This window comes from Buteo buteo, chromosome 26 (genome assembly GCF_964188355.1).
Source record: "Buteo buteo chromosome 26, bButBut1.hap1.1, whole genome shotgun sequence".
In the NCBI taxonomy this organism is placed as follows: domain Eukaryota; kingdom Metazoa; phylum Chordata; class Aves; order Accipitriformes; family Accipitridae; genus Buteo; species Buteo buteo.
Genome location: NC_134196.1, coordinates 14,425,852 through 14,447,938, shown reverse-complemented (window position 1 = coordinate 14,447,938; position 22,087 = coordinate 14,425,852). Strand labels below are relative to the sequence as shown.

Genomic DNA, 22,087 nt, shown 5'->3' with positions numbered 1-22,087 from the left:
TACTAGCTTATTCCAGTGAGTAGCTTTTATTAATTTGATTGATTTGTTCTAGAATCTTTCCCATTAATGCTTCAATATCAGACAGATCCTCCAGTGACCCGTTTGAATCTACTCCTGCCACAGAGGTAGGAAATTCCCTAAGTTCTTCTATGGTCAACACAGATGCAAATAATGGAGTCACTTCCTACTGCTTCAGCTTCACCAAATCCCTTTTCTACCCTTTTGATCATCTATTGATCCTCATAGTCTTTGCTAAGCTTTGTGGTTTTGATCTATTTAAAAATGAAGTTATGATTTTATTTTTTTTAATTCAAAGCCTTTTTTGGCCTGCCTTTTTCAGCTTTCACATTCAGTTGGCTTCATTTTATGCTCTGTTCTACTTCTCTTGTAAAGAGTGTCTCCTTATTTCCGATAGCCTTTTTCACCTGGCTGTTTTGTAATAGCAGTCTTTTTCAGGTCTTCTTAAAATAGTATGTAATAATGTGTTTTCCCTAACTGAGTTTTTCTGCTCTGACTTGTTTCTACCTGGCCACTGTCTTAATTTTAGATTCTTACCCTTTTTAATAGTAAATCCATTTGTAGGACACTTCAGGTGTTTTGGTCTTGAGTATATTAGGCTTGCTGTATGGAGTGCTTGTTAAAGACATTTTGGACTGACAGTCTGCTCCAAAAAGTCACTTATAGTGACTAAAAATTTAGTCTTCAAATTGCAAACATATGTGATGATTACATGGGAATAAACAAAATCTCCAATTATTACTGTGTTTTCTGTCATCATAGCCTTTAGGATCTCTTTGAAACTGTCACAGTGTTACAGTCCTGCTGTTTGTATTGTAGCTCTAATATGACATTAAACCCATCTATGAATGGGACTTCAAACCGAGAGGAATCTGTGTTATCCATGGATATAACTGACTTCTTATCTGTCTTTAGTGCATAAACATAAAACACCACCTTGAAACTATCTAATCTGCCCTTCGGAAATGTTTTGTACCTTGACATTGAAGTGTTGCCCGATTATTTTTTCCCCACAGTTCCTGTTGTGCCAATGATGTCAAAAATCCTCATTTAAAGCTTGTTGTTAAACTCACCATGAACTCTGTCTGAAGTAAATGAGAACATGCAACTGCGTCTTGAAGCTGCTGCCGTGTCAGGATGCGGCCGGCCGACTGTAGGTATTCCATCGCTACTTTTTCTCGTGGGGTTGGCACAGCGACGAAAGGTTCAACACTTCCCAAACTGCTCATATCCAAAGTCAGCGAGACATTGGATCCTCGTCTGCGTTAGAGAATAATTAAAACAGTTATATCAGTGTTACTGTAAGTCCCATACTCTTGCAGCTGATCCTGAGTTATTTATGCACCCTGGCTTTCTGTACAGCCACTGGGAGATTTGGGTATGCAAAGACTGCAAGACTGGTTTCACTGGAAGCACTGGGTGGCCAGAAAACCAAGATTTTACATCTTATCCTAGTTCCTGAGTCTAACGACGGATGCAAGAACAGCATGCTAGGGAGCAACTACTTGGATTATTGTTAGAAGTCGAAACTGCTCCCTATACGCTACTTAATAGTTACAGATGTCAAATGTGAAAGTGGTATCTTAGTAAGGAAGAAATGTTTCACAGAAAAAAAAAAAAGGGTACACATTTCTAACTGATACATATAACAACCTGGAAATAAATTCACAGTTATGTCAGCTATATGTTTAAGAATCTACTCAAGTTAGATATACAGAATGTGTGATAAAAGTGATAAAATCAGCAGAAATAGGTGGAAAGGCAGTGCAAACATCATGGCTACCAAGACAGTGGACAATGTCTCATGTTAGGTCGGAGAGAAGGGAAAGGCAATAAACCACAATAAATGAGCTGAATCCCAGGAGGAGGAATGGTCACAGACTTAGAGGGGTTATTCGGAAATGCCAAATGTCTCTTGCAGGACAATCAAATTCATCAACATTTCACATTTTTACAGAAAAATAAAATTGGATTCAACAACACCTTTGAGCCATGAAAATACAAATAAAGCACGCTTCTGCGTGCTCGGTACAAGCACTACTCTTTTTGTCACTTTCTCCAAACAACACTTAAAAAACCTGATTTTTTTCATAGTTTCAACCCATCGATCAAATGTTATCTACTCAACCCTTAACTTTAGGCATATTGATTGCAATAAATCCACGCTCTGTGAATTGTGATGACTAAACACACATTTGTAGGCATTAATCAAAGTTTTTCTGTTTACTAAGCAGAAATCAGTGCTATAAGACTGTAAGGTTCAGCTGTCTGAACTGGGCTACAGGTGCCCAGCTCAGTGTAAACATCTCTAACATTTACCAAACAGCTATGCACATATAGAGATATGACCACGCAACTTTCACTCCTACCTCTGCACATTATTGTCTCTCCGTTAATGTATGCTTACAGAGGAGTTCTTTTAGCTCTTAGTTGCTCTACCATGCTCAGATATACACAACCACAACGTGAGATCTCTGTCTCAAGTCTTTCCTAATAGATCTGCTAGATCAGAATACAACTCTACACCTTGCCCATTTTTAAAAGCACATATGCCAGTGATTAACCATTTACTGGTTAATCCATTATCTGGTGTCTCCACTTTTCCTGCTAGAACTCTGCATGGTTGGGTGCATTTCTTGTTGGCAGGAGAACTGCCGCTGGGTGAGTGTGACCGCACACCACGCTGGACTCTGGGATGTTGTTGAGATACAACTGTCCCTTTTACAGTAATGCCACATACTATTATAAATGTCACACAGACATCATCAGGTAGTATCTGTGAGGCAAGTGCTGTTAGTTTTGGGGGAATCCTTTCCTCTAGTCTGCAGCAAAAGTTGCTTGTGTTAATACTTGGGTTTTACTGCCCTTTCATTATTTATCGGCGGCCCACAGGTATTTGTATGCACACATATTTGAGCAAATTACTTGTCTTTTCAGACACTGGGACTCCTTACTTACTTAGTGCTGGTGTTGCTGTTCTGTTTTCTGATCTTCTTCTGCCACCAGGATAAGTACTCATAGGGTTTATTGCTTTCTTTGTAACCGTACGAACGTGACACTTTTTTTTGTTGACACAACTTCAGTGCGCTTCCCTTCCTCTTATACGTGTCAGCAGATCCTTCAGTAATTTTATTTTAAATGAAATAATTTCTATCATGCCAGTCTGCACGAATAGAAATGACTTCACTCACTCGCCCGTCACCTAGCCGAACACAAAGCAACAATGGCCAAGAGACAAGACCACCCGACGGAATTGGTGAGTCTCATGTCGTGCCAAAGTGTCCATAAACTTATTTTGGGTTAGGCGATGGGTGGGTGCCAGCAAGGCCCGCAGATGGTACCGGTGAGTCAGCGGCAGAAGCAGAGGTGGGAGAGGCGAGATGGAGCCGAGGCGGCCGCAGGCAGCTGGCTGCCTCCCGGGGTAGACGGGGACAATTTCTGTTGGCAGAGCGAAGTAGGCGGGGTACGATCCTGCTGATTTCGCTAGGAGGTAGGCAGAAGCGAAGTAGCATCCTGAGCAGAAACGACCACTAACTGATCTATGCACAGGCTACCAGTAGAGCTCCGTGGCTCGCCCACCCCCTGCACCGTAGCGAAGCCCCGGTCGGCAGTACCAGGGCTTATACCCAAATCCAGAGCCGGGACAGCCTGGGATCCGGGCACGCCGCGGTGGCCACACTCTGCCAGACCCTGCGGGAGGGTCCTGGATCCCGTAGCCATCCCGGCTCCCCGGGGAATGCCCCTGCTGTGGGAGAAACCAGTCCCCCAGCTCCACGGAAAACAACCCATCAGACCGCTTTCTCACAAAACCCCTCCCGCGAAGGCACCTCTTCTGACCACGACTAGCAATTTATTCCGTGGAAAAAGGCAGTCCTTCAAACAGGTGGCTCCGAGGGCGTATATCGCAAACCCAATCTTTTGAAAACAGTCCAGAAATCCCCAGAAGAGGTGTGCGATGAACCTCTCCAAAACTGTTTAGGCTACCTTTGGTTGAGAAATGGGTAGCGATTTAGACCCAGACATACTTCTGGGAGAACCTACTGAGATTTCCTAATATAGAGGAAAAGCATTCGCATTGTTCATTAACAAAGTGCTGTGAAAATGTTAATATTTTCTTTGGCTTTTACATTGTTATAACTGACAGTCTTGGCAAAAAGGCTATTTCCTTTTTAACAACAACAACAAAAATATACCTGATCTAATTATAACTTTGAGTTTACAGCTTTTACCATTTATGGGGATTATTGACGAATACCGGTGTTGAGAATCAAATAACTTACTCTGGAAAGACGAAATAGTTTTTAGCCGTGTATTTAACACATTAAAAGCTACACGTTGAATAAAAACTGAATATAGGGCAGAAAATAATTACTTAAAGGATAGCAGTCTTTTCAGAAAGTCCGTAAGAGGATAGACAATAGATAATAGCTCTAAAAGTAATTCATCCATAGAAAAAGGCATCTCAAAGAAAACTTTTGAAGAAGCGTGCTTCAGTTAATAAAAAGATTCTAATAATGTTTACATTAGCAATACTAACTATTGCCAATATTAACATTAATCACACAGACTTTGTTGCATTCAAGACCGTGCTGAGGAATAGGGCTGAAAACAGGAGATATTGCCTTGTCCTGAAAGATGAAGGAGGGTCTGAACCCATCAGGCGCTTGTATGTCCTAACTGGAGATGCTTATAGTGTCAGGTCCTGCCCTGGACTCCTGGGATTCTCTATGCCTCTCCAACAGTTAAATTCTTCACTTTCTGTAGAAACGAGTGAACAGCCAGAATTCTCTTCTCTTTTACTAGCTGAGTGGAAAGAGGTTAGGTAGGGAGCCCACCTTTTCCCACCTTATTGGGTGGACTGCACAAGGCTGGCCATGGAGCAACAAGGAGGTACCACCTAAAACAAAGCCCGTTTTTGGTAACTATCCCTTGTCTCCAATAGGTTTTGAATAAAGAAATCACAATCAGACCAGCAACACTTCAAGTCAGACAACTAATTTTTCTTGGGGAGAGAGAGAGAGAGAGAGAGATGTATCTCCTGACTACATACAGGTATCTTTCCATTTCAAATTAGAGTGAAGGAGCCATACACAAGGGTTTTCCCTTATTTCTGAATATTTACAACCCTTTTTTACCTTCTAAATAACTTTATATTTTTTATGTTCCCCATGTTAATAGTCTGAGCCAAATTAGAGAAGATTTCATTGTGATACACCTGCCTCAGCATCCCCTCGAGGTTGTGTCTTGATGGGGAAAAGCATCATGTGAGGAATCCGAGGAATTGTAAACATTCGTGACAACATTACATTAAAACCAGCATGAGACTAACTCTTCCGAAGTTTCACCAGCTGGGACAGCCACCTCATCACTGGGTACGTGAATAAGTGCAATCAGGAAACCACTTGTGTCTGTCTGTGTATTGTCTAGTATCCCTGAGGGGGTCTTATTACATACTCACAGGATTCTTTTCAGTTCGGTAATAGGAACAAGTTCAGCGATAAGAATCCACTGGAGTATTTTTAATAATACATTTACAGAAGCAGATTTTATTACAGATCGTGATTTAAAAAGAAAAAAAAAAAAAAAGATTAATGCAATGTTTGTTTGAAAACTCTAAAAAGGAAGCTCCACCTGTCCACCTCGGAGGGCCACCAGGTTACTAAAGCCTATTAATCATCAATGAGGTCATTTCCAGGTCTTCCCTGACCCTAAAATTAAGCCATAGCTGGCAATTATGAAAATCCAATTACCCGACACATTTTCCCAGTTGTTTATTTAAGCTGGGCAATTTCTTTAAATACACATTCCCGTGTTTATTCAGCACTCCTGAAAAAATGCAACGCCCAGATTCCCGGTCCTCGGCTTTTCATTCTCTCCAGCGGTTTTGGAAGCAGCGCTGACGGCCGCTGCCCTCCAAGAGCCATTGCCCTCCGACCCCGGCATTGCAGACGTGGGAGGCTCTTCCTCCTGGACCCTCGGTCCTCCGTCCCGCTGCCCGGCTTCTGCGCGGCCCAGGCGGGATCTGCGTCCGCCGTGCAGGTGGAAGGAAGCCATTAATTAGCGGGAAGAGCAGCGCTGGCTGCCGCTGCTGGGGAGGGAGTTCGCTTTGGGTCCTCCGAGCCCGCTTGTACCGGGAGACGCTCCGCAGGGCTACTCTTCCCCGGGTTGTACTGCGGGGATGACAGGAAAAACACCGCGGTTCCCCTCTGCGTTTTATTCCTCTAGTGCTCACAGACCAGGTCTAGGCGTGGGTCCTGAGTCTCTTCCCTTGCTGGTCCATCTCACCAGCCAATGCACCGAATTCGGGTGGGTTCTGCTCTGCTGCAATTGCACTGGGAGACCACAATCAATCGGGCACGTGGTTTCCACCACTTACTGCCTTACCCGGGCCAGGCTTCACCTGCTTATCTGGTGTTGTGTTTCAGTAGAGTAATTCAAAAGAAAAAAAAATACACATTTGTAAAAAAGGACAATGGAAAAAATATAGGTCTCATCTTTCCTGCCGCTTTTAGCAAAATAGCTAAGAGAAAACATGGTCATGTAGATGAACAAACATGATACGTAAAGCTGCGGTGGGGTGTGAAAAGCACAGTAAATCAGAAAAGGACATAATGTTTTTGTTGTTATTAATCCTGTATTTTGATACAAAGTAAATAAAAATAGGATACTGCATAACTCCCATTGACTTCTTCAAGAAAAATCAATGTTGGAAAAACAAAAAGTAGAAGAGCAGAAATACAGAGGGGTTAAAATAATCTTTGCAAAGGACTGAACATACTGCCATTTTCATCCAGCCTTGGGCAAACAGTAACGCATGTCTTCTAACGTATGACTGAGACATTTCTTCACAAATCCAGATTTATAATCTCCATTACAGTCACTCCTCAGAAGGTTAAAAGATAACTCTTATTTGAAGTGAAGTATAATTCAATAAATTTTAAAGTAACATTCACAGTATTGTTAAATAGTTGCTTCTAATAAGCATAAGAACGGTTTATGTGTTTTTCACAAATGCTTATATATGATTCTTGCTCCGTACCTGCTAGCCTAAAATATGTATCATCACCTCGTACTGCTTATGTTACTGGATGTCTTGGGAAAGTAGGGCTGAATGTGAGCATGGTTACATTAACGGGTGCGGTAACCTCTCGCGTTTTTTCTGGCCATCAGCATACTATCTCAAACAAGTCTTCTAAGCATGTGGTAAAACTCCATTATGGAGCACCAAACTTGAAAAAAGAAGATTCATTTTTTCCTAGGTCTACATTCTTTTCTTGGAAATGTAGGGCCCATATGTTTCCGGTTTCTGTTGTGCTGCGGCACATATTAGAGAATATTCTGATAGAAATCCCATAACTGATAATATACAATACCCATTAATGTAATTATCCTCTTATTTACTCCTACTTTCAACAAAGGCCAATCAATATCATCAGTATTAGTTTGAGAAAAAAAAATGAACTAAAAAATCATTATGTAACTATGTGAATGTCATCCTAATGAATAACTATTTGCACATAGTACTTACTGCATATAATGTACTTTTTTATTTTTACACTCCTAGGTGCCCTATGAAGCATCGTTATACAGATGCTACACTTAGCAGATCCATGATGATAACTCAAGTTTCCTAAATGATCTCTGCTTTGATTGCTAACAATTCTGGGTTGCCGTTGGTTTTCACTTGAACAAGTGCTGCAGCTTTTAGGAAACTACTCAGACCCGGGGTTATCGACACTTTTAAGCAAACAAAACCTACATCACTCCCAAACTGAAGTACTCAAAAATCAGCAGTTGCAATCGACCAATTAACCAGGCCAAAGAAGAATTAGTGTTAGAAGCAGGACTAAAACCCAAGGTTCCCTAAATCTGTGTCATTTCTCAGGTTACCTTAAGTCATTTTACAATCAATTGTCATAGGTACTCTTCTCTAAAGGAAATTACTCTTCAATTGATTTCAAGATTCAGCATTATTTATGTCAATCATTTACTTAAAAAAACAACAGCAGAGGGATACAAACTGATTTTGATAGAAAATCTGTAACAATGAATATAAAATGTCTGATTTACTTTGCATTAAAGGGTAACAGGCGTTATGGCGAGTTAAATTGATATAGCCCGATACCTTGAAGGACCTATACCACTCAGCTCATGTTTGGTCATTTTGCAGCAACTTTACTATGCATGAAAATAAAAAATGCAGGACCAGACTTCCACCTTCAGCACTTTGGTGTGCAGGTGGTCAAACCTTGATCTTCCCCCCTCTCCGGCTATCCCCCGACATACCAGCGCTACTTAAAACACCAGAAGTTACCTACTGACCTCCTATCACGCCTAGGAACAGCGGACCTCTCTTTTTCTGTAGGCTGCTGGCCTCATTTCCAAAGCCTTATTCCTCTCACAAACTAACCTTCCTCTGGCTCTGATTCCTCCTCTCCAGAGAGGAGATGCTGGGCAGATAGGTAGATACTAGCCCAATGTTTCCACAAGCATGCTTAGCAATTCAGCTGATGATATAACTGATATTTATAATATTTCTACTCTGCCTCCCACCGACTGGAAAGCCTCATTTACAGTGCAGAGGCAGTAATTGGGATATAACACTGAAGGTAATACCTATCACCAGAAAGCCAGAGGTGGAAGATATGTAAGCTCAGGACCATGAGGAAGGCAATGGGATGAAGTAAGCTGATCCTGTGCACCTTCTTGGAGAGAACATCTGTCATTTCTGCTCACGGTTGCTCTATCGCACCGCTCTCCTCGGAGTATTCCGGTGTTGCATTATTATTTTTTCCCACTTATTTGTCACTTGAAAAACTGATGCTTCCTGCCTGTCACTCTGAGGAAGGGGTCTGGAAGTGAGGACAGCAAGCTGTGTGCCCACTGGAAGGAGAAGAAGAGGGATGTACGGCTGCTGTGAGGCAAGACTTCCAATCCTCTGCTGCTTCCTACCCACGAGAAACCTCCTGGCAGCACCTCTGAGTCCATAGAAACCGATGAGGAGCCTCAGCTCTAAAGTTTAAATAGCTTTTCTGGAAAGTGGAGGCACTGCATGTTCTCTCCAGAGGGTCTGATCTTGTTCCCACAGCCGCGAGCGAGAGCAGGCCAATACCTCCAGCACTAAATTGCAAACAATTCTCAGGATCTACTCACAGCTCAGCATGTCAAAATGAACTGAGGAAATGGTTTTGACAAGTACTTCTGGACTAAGTTTTAAGCAATCAGTATCTGGTTAGGACAGGAATGGCTCAATATCCTGTAGAGGAAAACAGCTGACATGAGAGTAGTTTCAACTTTCCCTCTTTTAATCATGCTTTCTAATGTACTGCCAATTCACTCCTGTTCTGCCCTCGATAAGGCTACGCCGCTCGGCTACGGGAACTGACTGTTCAAAAATGCAAAGCTTATACAACCTCCCATCTTTTCCTGTAGATTATTTCTACAATCAAATTGCGTTTTGTCACGCAAACTTCTCTCCCCAATAAAACTTGAATGGTAACATAAAGCTCTATTTCTGATTCGTATTCACATATATGTGTTTTCAGCATGAGTGAAAACTGAGTTAAATGTTCAGAGGTAAAAAATAAATGAAGATGCTAATTTGTTGTGCTTATTTGAGCTGTTTTTTCAAAGAGCTGAATAAACGTTTACTAATTTATGGTTAATTTGCTTTAGATAGTAGAGCTTTAATTGAATGCAGTCTTGTTTATTGCTATTATTATCTGCTTGCATTGCAGCATTGCTCTATTTCATACTGGAGGCCTCGTTGCACAAACATACTGGATGACCTGTTCTCTCTCCGATTAATGCACACGCTAATTTAAACCAAGCTACAATGCATATAAACAAAAGGGATTAAAAGAATAGGGAAAAGGAAAAGAGAATGGAGAGGAATAACAATTAGCTGCTAGGGTTGCAGAGTTTAAACAAATGCACAATTTAATGTGCTCAGATGATGCATTATTTAAGGTAAGCCAACAAGAACTGTTAAAACCCCCCAAATATTCTGTCTGCTGTATCTTCTGCTTGAAAATTAGAAAAAAACCCAATCATTTTGCAAAATATTTTTTGTCAAACTTGTATGATTTACCCCTCTATGATTTCAGCTCACAAGTACCTCCATGATACCCTGGAGGAGCTGTAGCCGGGCACCATCATTTCCCATTTAGATCTCTTGTCCAGGTGCAAAGCCTGATCACTTTTGCCAGCACACGCAAGTCTCACTCCTTTGCTGAGCACTACAGCATGCCCAGAGGGTGCCTGCCTGCAGTATTCAGAGAACCATCGCCTATCTAAGAGAACTGATCTAATAAATGAGAACGGAGAGGTGCAACATTACAGCAATAGATTCTAGGAAGTGTTTTTTTAAGACTGGTTAACTGAGATTTTTTGCTTTTCAGTTGGTCAGCCCTATGGCAAACAAATAAGTAATGAACTGATCTTAGGTTTTTCAGCTTTTAGATGAAAAAAAGTTTGTGTTGGGTTTTTTTTTTTTTCCATAACAGGACCCTTATCAATAAATCCATTTAGCTTCATGTATTCCATACTAATTAATCTCCTAAGCACAAACTCTACCTTCATGCTGCACCTGCTGCTCATCTAAGGAATGTAATCTACAACCCTTAAATCCAAACAAGCAAATATATAATCTATTCACACATTAATGTCCTTCAATACTCTTTTGGGTCTTCAACCAAAACCAGCTGACCTGGAAAAAGAGATGGGTAGGAGTATTCTTAATGTAATTGGGCAGTATCTTCAGACAGTATCAGTAAGAGAAAATTATTTTTTATTGTGACTTGAAGACTAATCAGTACAATGAGTTCTTTCCTGGTGAGTTTGCCATTTGGGAAAGACAGGAAGGAACATCTGGGAAAAGAGGCACTTACTACACCCTGTCAACCTTAAGATAATAAAAAAGCACATTCCTTGTTTATTTGACTTGGTCTTCGCTATCTTTAAACTACTGCAAGTGTCACACAGAAGATTTCTAAGCAGACAAATGAATTGTTAGTGCACTTTGAAGAAATTACTGAGCAGCAGCAGTTCCTGAAGAATGTAAAACCTCCAGATCCACAGCATTGCTCAACCGAGCTGCGCCATCTGTGGACTTCTGTAAAGGGAGCCAGCAAAACCACTCCGCTCGCAGCCGACAAAGCAGCCGAGGCTGCCCGTACAGACCAGAAATCCTTTTAGCTCATACACTTCGGAAGGCACAGTCCCCTTTCCAGAGTGACTTACGTGCTTAAGTTATACTACGAGTTGATGGGATTTAGGCTCTTAGAGACAGGAACCACGCATGTGCCCTTAGGTCTGCCATTTAGCTGTTTCTCAAGTTTCCAGAGCTGACACCTAAGCCAGGTATATAAACCTTTCGCTCTTCCCAGCTTTTTCTTCTTGATTCACTGTAGTAGTCTGGCTTTCCAGCCTTGCTTTCTAGGGGAAGGCTTGCTCCAACAAGTATATTAATGTGTGGAGTGCCTGGATTCCCTTTGAAAATGAAGTTTAGGAAATCCACTTAGGCTTGTAATTTGAAATGGAGCAATGCTCGAATGCTTTTAAAAGACAGCTGTAAATGTCTGCATACCAAGGTGTACTTTATCTTGCACTTCAGAGATTAGTTAGACCTTTAAAAGAGCTACTGCCAAGCTGTACAGCTGAGCGGCTGATGAGGAACAGGCAGGTGAGTGACCTGGAGCTCCTTTCCACGGAGCTCAGCAGATCCCTTGAAGGCCACAGCCCTGGCCACTGCCTGCCTTCAGCAGGGATGTTCCTATAGGGGAATGCATAGGCTGGGCTCTAGAGAAGCGAAATGCATCTGTACCTGCGCCCAGAGATGAAGGCAGGGGCCAGAGCAAAGGCTTTCTGGATCTACTCTTCCTCAAACACAGCATCAATGAGTCAGCACAGATTGGAAATTTCAGAGTGAAATAATTATAATTGCCTCAAATTCATAGTTCTCTATTAGCAAAGGATTCACGGCATGAAGGAACTTAAATCACTTGATTTCAATTCACTCCTGTGAATTTGAATAGAGGAGGGAAATGTGAGGACTCTGATAAAAGCAGTGCTCCTCTAAATGCACATTGCATTATGAAATAAAAAGAAAGGAGGAGAAGTCATATCTGAAAGATAAACCAAACTGCCTCCCGGCCCGACCTCCGCCCCATCTATCTCAGTACAAACACTCTCAACACACAGGGCTCCACGCAGCTAATGATGTAACACGGGTTAGATTAACATACATTGAAGGGAGTGATACAGAAATATGAACGTAAATTTGGTGTACTAGGTAGGACCAAAGGTTGACCAGTATCCTGTTTTGAACAATGGCCAGCAAGAGGAGGTTTAGGGAAAGAATGCAAGACCAAATCAAGCAGGAATTACTGATTACTTAATTAACACTGTTATTTTTAGTATGCCCTCCAGCTTCTGGCAATCTGTAGTTTAGGAACATCCTGAACCAAAGCTTGCTTCCATATCTTTGAGTCTGGTGTCCTCTGTGATTTTTCCTTCAGACAGCTTTCTTAGCCCACCTTCTGACCTCGGCACTGTCCCAGGACAATGAGCTCCGTAGCTGGGAGCCAGGCAGTAACGAACACTAGACATGGGGACTAGCGGGGTATTTAGGCCATCTACATTTGGGAGAATCCTTGTGATGAAGCAGAAAACATTTATTTTATTCTAATCTTATCAGTAAATTGCAAATGCATTCTCTGTAGCCAGAGGATTACCTTTGGGATTAATTACAGTACCAGCTTTCTGCTTTTCACAATGCCGCCTTCTTTCGCAAACCTATTCAGTATTGTGCTCTGCGGGCCAAATTCTCTTCCCAGCTACCTCTATAAATCCACTGAGGCAAACCAAGCTAAATAGAGTCTAAAGTGAAACGAGACCATGCAAATTGGATTTATTAGCTGTTGTGTGCTTTCCTGCCGTTCTGATTGTTTTCCATCATTTGTTGTAAGGCTAGGCTGTGACGTCCACTATCCCATCCAGGGAAAGGAACGGAAAGCCTCTGGACTCTGCAGCAGCCCTCCAGTGCAATTTGCTACGACTCAGGAAGGATTTGAGACATCTCAGAGACGGGAGATGTGGCTGCCAGGGGGACGGTGGGAAGTGGAAGCGCCAGCCCTGGCAGAGGGGCAGGGTCCGCAGCCTCCTGCCCAGCACCAGCCCCATCTCTCGCTGGCAGCGCAGCTTTCCAGGGAGCTGCTATTGGTCATCCCGAAGCATCGGGACCCAGTTCCCTAGAGAAACATTGTACTTAACGACATTTTTCTGTGTGGGAATTATATACAGTACTTCCCCTTCTGATGCCTATCGCATATTTGAGTGGTCAGTTGAAGTTGCTGTGTTCTGTTTTGCTCCTGTTATCAAATCACAGTATTAGCATAACCGGGATAATTATAGCTACCACAAATTAATAACAACAATACACACAGTTTGTTAAGCATCAGAAGTATGTTCTTTGATAGGGAACATAAGGGAAGTCCCTGTCCCAGAAAGAAATACCACTGTTGTAGCTTCTTACAGACTCCACCAGTTAGAGAACGGAATGAAGGGTTCAAGAGTCCAGGTATTTTGTGAAGATAGGGCACTGATTTGCAATATCGACTTGGATCAGTCACTTAACCAATTAATGTCTCACTTGCCTGACTATGAAAACAGTAAGAGCTTCTGAAACGTGTTGGCCATACTCAGAGAAGGTTCAAAGTCAAACCAAACTGATGCATCAGCTTGGATCTGATGGTATCAAAGCAGACAAACAACTCCAGCGAGAACCTGGCTGAAATGTCAGTGTCGTATGAAATCAGCTACTGCCTCTGGGCAGTATTTCTAGGGCTGAGCCATTCTCATGGCATACCCTGGGCATCCTCATCTCTGCCATGATGCTATTGCGTCTGCATTTCCTGAGGCTTGCCTGATTGTCTGTACGCATCTACCACCTTGTCTGATGTTGAGACTGTAAGTTTTTTGGATAGAGGATCATTTCATTTTTGTGTGTATACGGAGCCTTGCACAGAGGGATCCTGATCTGTGACCGAGGCTCTCGGGTACTATATTGATAAAAATGCTAAAAAGAATTTCCCACAAGAGCTGAGAAATAGTCTGACCCGCAGATTTACATGCAGTATTCTTTGAGGAAAGGTGTATTTGCAAACAAAGGACTTTTCTGCCAGCTAGCAATGTTAAGCTTTCTGTACATAGTACCTCTGACTGCGTAAGAGAGATTTGCTGAATTTCCAGAACTGTTTTTTTCTGAAAAGAAGCAGTATGATTAGTCAACTGTCATAATTTGTAAGTGTTCTCCTGACAATGCAGAGAAATAAAATGAATTATGATTGCATTCAAAGAAGAGTTTCATGGCCTGGAATATTAAACTGATGGCTACAATATAAGCTAGATGCTTAGTAAGTACTGTCCAGTCCATGGCTTGCTGCAATTCAAAGACATTCTTGGATATTTTATAGTGCAGGTTTGGACATGCTTTGATGTTTTTCTTTTCTTTCTTTAGCTGTGTTCTGTGTCTGTTCCTAACGTTTTAAATTAAGGGGAACTGAGCAGCTAAAATTCAGCTTTAGGCTGCCCTGCAGAACAGTTGGCCAGAAGGAATAGCATGATCAGTGAGAAACACATTTCAAAACAAGAGGAAAGGTGAATATTTCTGTTTTAATTTGAGGCATTGGCCTTTTTCAGACATTAACAGGAGAATTCAAGGAGACTTCTATAAAGCCCCCAAAGCTGAAAAATCAACCTTTCCTGTAAATTTCAAACCCCTGTATATCTGCTAGGGATGCTCCCTTCCACATCAGTTGTTTATTTTACTGAAATCAGTACCTGGGGGTTCTAGTCAAGGACTCACGCGACGCAATGCACCTCATCCTGCTTACCCAATCTCACACTGAAACTGGTTCTCTTCTCTTTGTCCCCTAGCACGGCATTTCCAACCTGCCGATGTGAAAAGGCGATATATTTGGTTGTAAATGTCACAGGTGGGCACATCCTGCTACGGGCTGAGCTGAGATACTTGGAGCATTCAAGTTTAGCTAATGTGCATCCCCTCGCTTTCCCAGACGTCCCACTCCGCCTGCACTTCAGGGCAGCGGTTACAGAAACCCTGCCTGCGATGGTCGACCACAGAAACGAAGCGGAGGCAGAGAGGAGCCGAGGAAATCAGCCACTGGAAAGCTGCGTCGGAGCTTCACCCTCTGACCAAACGGCGCTTAAAAACCCAAACCCGCTGCTGGACAAGACAAGGGGATTACTCACACATCTCACATTACTCATGTGCCCAGGGCAACAGTGACTCGTCTGATCCGAGGCCTGAGAGTCATTTAAATATTAACATGGATATTTCCCCTCGGTTTCTTGCGCCGTGTGTTACTTTTCAAAAGATCGGCTGGACGAATCACTGCAAACCCACCAAAACTGTCTACCAGATGGCGGCCACTGATTAATTTGTCTCAACTTAAGCCAAAAAGGAAGAAAATGCGATGGGTGGAGCAGTAAAGACAAGCACAATCAACATCCGACCAAACAGGGTTTCCTGTCACCTTGGGAACGACACTGATTGGCACCGCGGTTTCCTGTGTACAAGCTAAAACCAGTAGCAACTGGAGTAACAAGAATAAACGCCAGATAAGAGACCTGGGAATACAATAAAATTATTACAAAATTCCTGACTAAACCTCACAAGACGGTAAAGGCAAAACCAAGGGTAGGCATGTGTTGCATGCTAAATGGAACACTCCCCAGCATCTCAGAGAAGAGGACTACGAAGCTGCACCAGAAGAATTTCTCCAAACGAGGGTGGGTTAATTTGCCTGAATTATCCACTCCCAGAGAAGAATGTCACGTGCTTTGAAAAGCTTTTAGTTCTTTGCAAGAGGAAAAAAAAGGGATGTGGGACAATTTAAAGCAGAGATGGAGTTAGGAATGGTAATGTACCCTCTGCCCACGCTAATCTGAAGGAATTTGCAAGAGGTTCTAGAGACATAGGGAAACGGACCGTGGGTGTGAGTTTGGGCCATGGTACATAGTTATTTGCATCTATTTATTTAGATCATAACTCCCACAGAGTTTTGCTTCATAGAGCTCTAACCACAACCAAAACACCTTCTCAACCAGCCAGGAGTCAAATAGTTAAAATATGGTTTTTAAAGGGTCTTTGTTAGGCTGGTGCCTGAGTCCACTTCCCCTCCAGAGAAAGGGGACAATTCACATTCCTGCCCTCTTCCTACGCTGCAGATAAGCAAAGACGTCTGTAATGGGTTGGACAGAACAGACGTTCGTGCAACTCAGGGGTCCAGCGCTTGCAAAAAGTTTTCAGAGTGACTGTGTGCACGAACAGAGACGTTGTTACACAAATGCAAGTTGGAGGTAAAGCGTTATTCTCACTCTAGTCGTGAATCCAAACCAGACCTCTCGGGCACTGAGCAGGAGACCCTCAGGGCTGGACCCCACTTCACGTTCGCCGTTACTCCCACCTCGGTAGCCCAGGTTCTCAGCCCTTGCCCTTACCCAAGGTGCAGGCGCCAGCCGTCCCGGTGTGTGCCCTTCCAGGTAGTTGAGGTGGCCCGAGGAGGAGGAGGAGGGATGCCAGGGTGCCAGGCTGGGGGCACAGCCTGAGCCGAAAGGAGCGTTACTAAAAGGCACAGCCCATAATCCGCTGCCCACAGCCAGGACTGCTCCCCTCACCTCAGCGGCTACCCCAGCTGCGCACTTCGTCGTGTGCGAGCTGCATCTAGAAAAAGAACTTAAACAGCGCCAGGGAACAATCCCAGGCACTGAAACTCGGTAATCGATACTGCTACGTTTCAAGCCTTGCAGCCCTGGTTTGGTTTTAGCCTTCGCCAACATGAGGGCTCCAAAGCAATTCACTGGCACGGTTTGGGAACCAGCACACGCACGAACTGTTCCCAGCAGGCAGTCGGCATCCAGCCCCCGCTCTTTCGGAGGTAAAGGGAGCTTGGCAGTATGGACACAAACGAATCTCTGCTAGCTGGCCTCGGTGCAATAAGTGGTTTTGGGTGTATTGAAGTTATTAGTGCATCTTACAGACCAGGACAGAATATAGCTGAGAGGTCTGCCAAGCGAGAGAAATGCATTTTCAGGGTCCTTCAGAAAGTGGTTTGGTTTTTTGTCATATTCTCTCACTCTTCTTAAAGGATGTGGACAAATAGTAGGGTGTAGGACTTTTACTGTACTTCAGGTTCAGGTTCTCATCTTCGCTACGTCTCTTCAGACGGACGCGGCAGCCAGCCGGTCTCACTCCAGTGGTTAGCAGTGCGGCCGGAGGAGGTTTACGTGCCACATCCATCCAAAGTGCTCTAATGAGTCGGTGGCAGAGACAGACCGGAGCACAAAAACTCCTGCCTACCACCTCAAACTCAGTTTACTGGTCCCTGGTGCTTTGCAAATTCCTTCTGATAGGATATCACCGTAAAATCGTTCTCCAGCTAGTACTTCGATGTTGGCACATAGCTGTGCTTTGAACAATTACACTGACATTTTCCTGAAAACAATCCCTAGGATTTAAATTAAGAATGCAGAAAGCATTTTCAGCTCCACACAATAGGGTAAATTTATCCTCCAAATCTATGCAAAGCTAGTATATTTTAGCCAGGAAATTCAAGGCCCCTTCCTGTAAATATATTAAGTTCCCATGCTTGTGTCATAAACTACAAAACCTGGCATGTTTACAGTAGTCCAACTGCAAGGTGCTACCCTCTGAGCATTACTTGAAATGATTACTCACAATGGGCGGTTTTGTATAAAGATAACAGATCAGCAACACCATAATTATATTTGCAGCAACTGTGCTCTGTGATCTAAAACTCAGAACAGAACCAGAGAGAATTGTTGGAAATTTTTCTCATCTATTAGAGCGGAGATTTGGTTTAACGGTGATATCCTGAGATGCAGCTGCCGTTATATTAATGAAGCAAAGAGCACATCAGGTTTTTTACCCTGGTTCCAACATTTCTTACGAGTTTTTATTTGGCATACAGTATTGTTAATATAATGATTCATTTTAACGGATACTGCTTTACTAACACGAGGAGAATAGGTATTACAGTTAGTGATTGTCATCCACAGCATTTGTCATTCTAATGGCAATTGACAGGGCACGGAAATTGTACAGGTGACCGGAATAGTTTAATTTGTGCGTCTATGAAGAATAACTGATAAAAGAGAATAGTTATCAATACTAACACAGGAATTTTCTTCCACCTCCAAATCGAAGTCCAAACTGTTCACAATTTTGTCTGTAAAGATGTCAAATACAAGATGTTTCTGAGGAAGGACGCCAGAGGCAGAGAACAATAATTGCTCTCATTTTTTGTGTGACTGTATGTGTGAGTACCTCTTGCTAATAACATTCCTGATTTAAACTTTATCTTTTTGCAGTGAGTTCCACAGACTACTATGGGTTATCCGAAAACATTTTTTAAAATTATTTAAAAATACATTGCCCTTCTTTTCCATCAGAATCTCTTTTTCTCATCTTATAAGGAAGTGGACAGAGGCGAGCATTTAGCAGCTTTATAACGCACATTATTTTAACTTTTATTTCATGATACTTACAGTGAGCTATACTCATTGTATGTCCACTGAATACTTCTTAGAACTGGAGAAAAGAATTCCACTGTCAATTTACAGGCATCTTCAGGATGCTAAGAGAAATCCCACTGGTTACAGTCTATTAACCATGGCATAGGGTTTTTATAGTATTGCTGTGCTTTGTGGGGAAAAGTAACATCACACATGGTTCTTACAGTCAGAGTTCAAGCCAAGACTCGGTCCTATCTGTTATGTTTGTAGGGAGTTACTCTTGACATTGATTTAGGTGATTTTCCCCCTACTATTCTCTATTCTGATGCCTACAGATTTTCTCTAGAGGTTGCAGACTTGGTTGCACAGCACATGCTGCATGATGTCAGTGAGCAGCCCTCTCCCCTCCAGTTTTGCTCACGCTGGTGTTGCCTGCCTTCCCTTTCACAGAGTATCTTCTGTTTTCCTGTGTTCCAGCAGTGCTTCCATACCGTTACAGAATTCTTTTCTTTCACATTTTAAAAATATTTTATTATTTCACTTATCTGCCAGGTTTTTGCTCTATTTGCCAAACTTCTTTCCTATTATATTCTCCACTCTCTTGTATTTATTTGCATAGAAAAAAAAAAAGGCACGAACCACATGTAAAATGTTACTTGGTCTGAATGAGAGTCCTGCATGCCCCTAGCATCCTGATTTGTGAGCATGAGGAGCTCTCCCTTTTAGACAGGATTTCCAATGAATATGTAACAGACTGAGAAAACATAGTGCTGCGATTTTTCCCACTGATTATTTAGATGTAATAGCCACAGTTTTAGGTCTTTGTGGCTAGGATGGAATACAAAAGCTTGAGAAGACTTTCCAAAGCACTGTTTGTTTTTTAACATACAGAGTAGAAGAGCTGTTTTCCACATTTTCTTTTCTTCCATGTACTTTTGCACGCTAGATAGATAGTAACTAATTTGAACAAAACAGTATATTGTGCACTAGTTAGCTGACATACAGTTGTCCTAGTCACAAATAATACTGGAACTAAAACTCACAGCAGCAGTGGCTGGAGGAAAAGTAAATCCAGTTGTAAAACAAGTAAATGCTGTACTGGTGTGGTAGCTTTTATATTTATATTTATATTTATATCCCCACCATACTTGTGTTTTAAAAACTTACTGCTCGTACTAAGAATTTTCAATGCTTGACATGTCAGAATGAAATTTAAAACATCACATCCCACTTCACCAGATTCTGATTTTGGCTGGGACCATTTATATCAAGATGAATTTTTAGCCAACCAGCAGAATAAAAAGAAGCCTTACCCTGCTGAAGGAAAATCCTATCTATCTTATTTGTATAGTCCTATAAAAGCCTAAGTAGAAAAATAAACACTGATGCAATACTTGTGGATATGCTCACAGAAGAGAAAGGGATCGTTTATGTCCTAAATTCAGGCATTGGCACTCTGATATTGTGACAGTTCATCACTGAAGACACCCACGGCTGAACATTAGCTCTCCCGCTCCTTTGGTCACCAACGGCTCTGTGTGGGTTGCCGATGGAGAAGGTCTTTGCTGCAAAAGAGCAGCAGTTGTGACAACACCAGAAGAGAGCAACTTTGGAGCATTCTGTACTGACCGACCCGGAGGATGCCAGGAGGCTCTGAAGACGGCCCTTCACCTGCCTGCCCCAGCATCTCTCATTTCAGGACATGGTTTAGTGGGCACGGCGGTGGTGGGTTGACGGTTGGACTCGATGATCTTAAAGGTCTTTTCCAGCCTAAACGATTCTATGATTCTATGATTGATTGTAACAGAAAGGGGTCAGTGCCTCTTTGTTCTAACAGCCCTCTCCCCTCCATACCTGTCGGTCCCTCCTCCACTCTTGGCCACCACCGCTCCATCCCTTCCCCAGCCACACGGTACCCATGGGCGCACGTCCCCGACCACTATCCAGGAAAATAACTTGCCTCCCGGTGCCACTGGGCCGGTCACCATCCTGACTACGTGACCACCTTCGCTCCTCCAAGAGCTACAGCCAAAGAATAAAAAATGCCGATGCCACCTCGACGCCAGATGTGAGGGGGTTTGGGGGGGGTGGCAGTGCCGCCTGCCAGCTCTCGATGTCACCCACCCTGCACCCAGACCCCCTCCCAACTGCATTCAGCAAGGCACCAAGGACTGGGGTGTGTACTGTCACAGAAAAATCATCTGCGGCGTTCTGCACGTGTGATAGCGCAAATGCTGCCTAATCTGTTGGGGGAGCTGTGTCTTAGGGAAAGAGCTGACTAAGAGCCTTTCCCGACACGCAGAAACAAACGTATGTGGACTTGGCTCCGGTATTCAGAAGCAAAATACATTTTAAGAAGCTGGACATACTCCCAGAAACATTTTGATCTATGGGCGGTTGTCGATTAACAATTTGTCTGCCTCTGTACCAGCCTGTCGTGGTTTAACCCCAGCCGGCAGTTAAGCCCCACGCTGCCACTTGCTCGGTGCCCCCCCAAGTGGGATGGGGGAGAGAATAAGAAAAAAAAGTAAACTTGTGGGTTGAGATAAAGACAGTTTAACAGGACACAAAAGGAAGGGAATAACAACAACAACAACAACAACAATAATAATAAAATATACAAAACAAGTGATGCACAATGCAATTGCTCACCACTTGCCAACTGATGCCCAGTTAGTTCCTGAGCAGCGATGTCCCCCCAGGCCAACCCCCCCCAGTTTATATACTGGACATGACATCACACGGTGTGGAATACCCCTGTGGCCAGTTGGGGTCAGCTGCCCTGGCTGTGTCCCCTCCCAACTCCTTGTGCCCCTCCAGCCGTCTTGCTGGCTGGGCATGAGAAGCTGAAAAATCCTTGACTTGGTATAAACACAACTGAGCAACAACTGAAAACATCAGTGTGTTATCAACATTATTCTCATACTAAACCCAAAACATAACACTATACCAGCTACTAGAAAGAAAATTAACTCTATCCCAGCTGAAACCAGGACACAGCCAATGCTATTCCTACTGAAAATGGAAAGGTCCAGAGGAGCAGATGCTGATGTGGTGCTTTGTGAAAACTCAGTTCCACTGTATTTTTGCATGTAGGTGTGCTCCTCAAAGCAGCACCTCGTGTGCAGAGCAGGGAGAGCTTGAGGGGCAGGCATCATCCGCCTTTCTGTCCCATCCTTCAGAGATACTGCCACAAACTTCTCATCTAGATGGCTAGGCACAGCGGTTGGCTCACTCTCTGGTTTGGCCCATGGTCCATCGATTTCTCTTTGAAGAGATAGCATTTGGGCTGGGTCATATGAGCCTGTGGATCACACTTAAGGAATCAAACCAGGCAGTCTGGATAGTTAGAAAATACTGCTCAGAAACCACTGTCAAGCCACCTGGCCAAAGGAATCTCAATGCTAAGTTTGTCAAGGAGTTCCCATATCCACACTAGCCTGCCAAGAGCTTCTTCCCCTGGCAGAAACCAAAATCTGGGTAGCAAACATTACTGAGTGGGTGCCCCCGA

The 22,087-nt window shown here is 43.1% G+C and overlaps 1 protein-coding gene across 1 annotated transcript in view; it reads right to left on the bottom strand.

Moving 5' to 3' along the window:
- Positions 1-22,087, bottom strand: part of PTPRR (protein tyrosine phosphatase receptor type R) — a 154,485-nt gene that overhangs the window by 35,521 nt on the left and 96,877 nt on the right. The window contains exon 7 of the mRNA XM_075057761.1: positions 1,092-1,278. Coding sequence (XP_074913862.1) covers positions 1,092-1,278 — 187 coding nt within the window. The remainder of the gene's footprint in view (positions 1-1,091; positions 1,279-22,087) is intronic.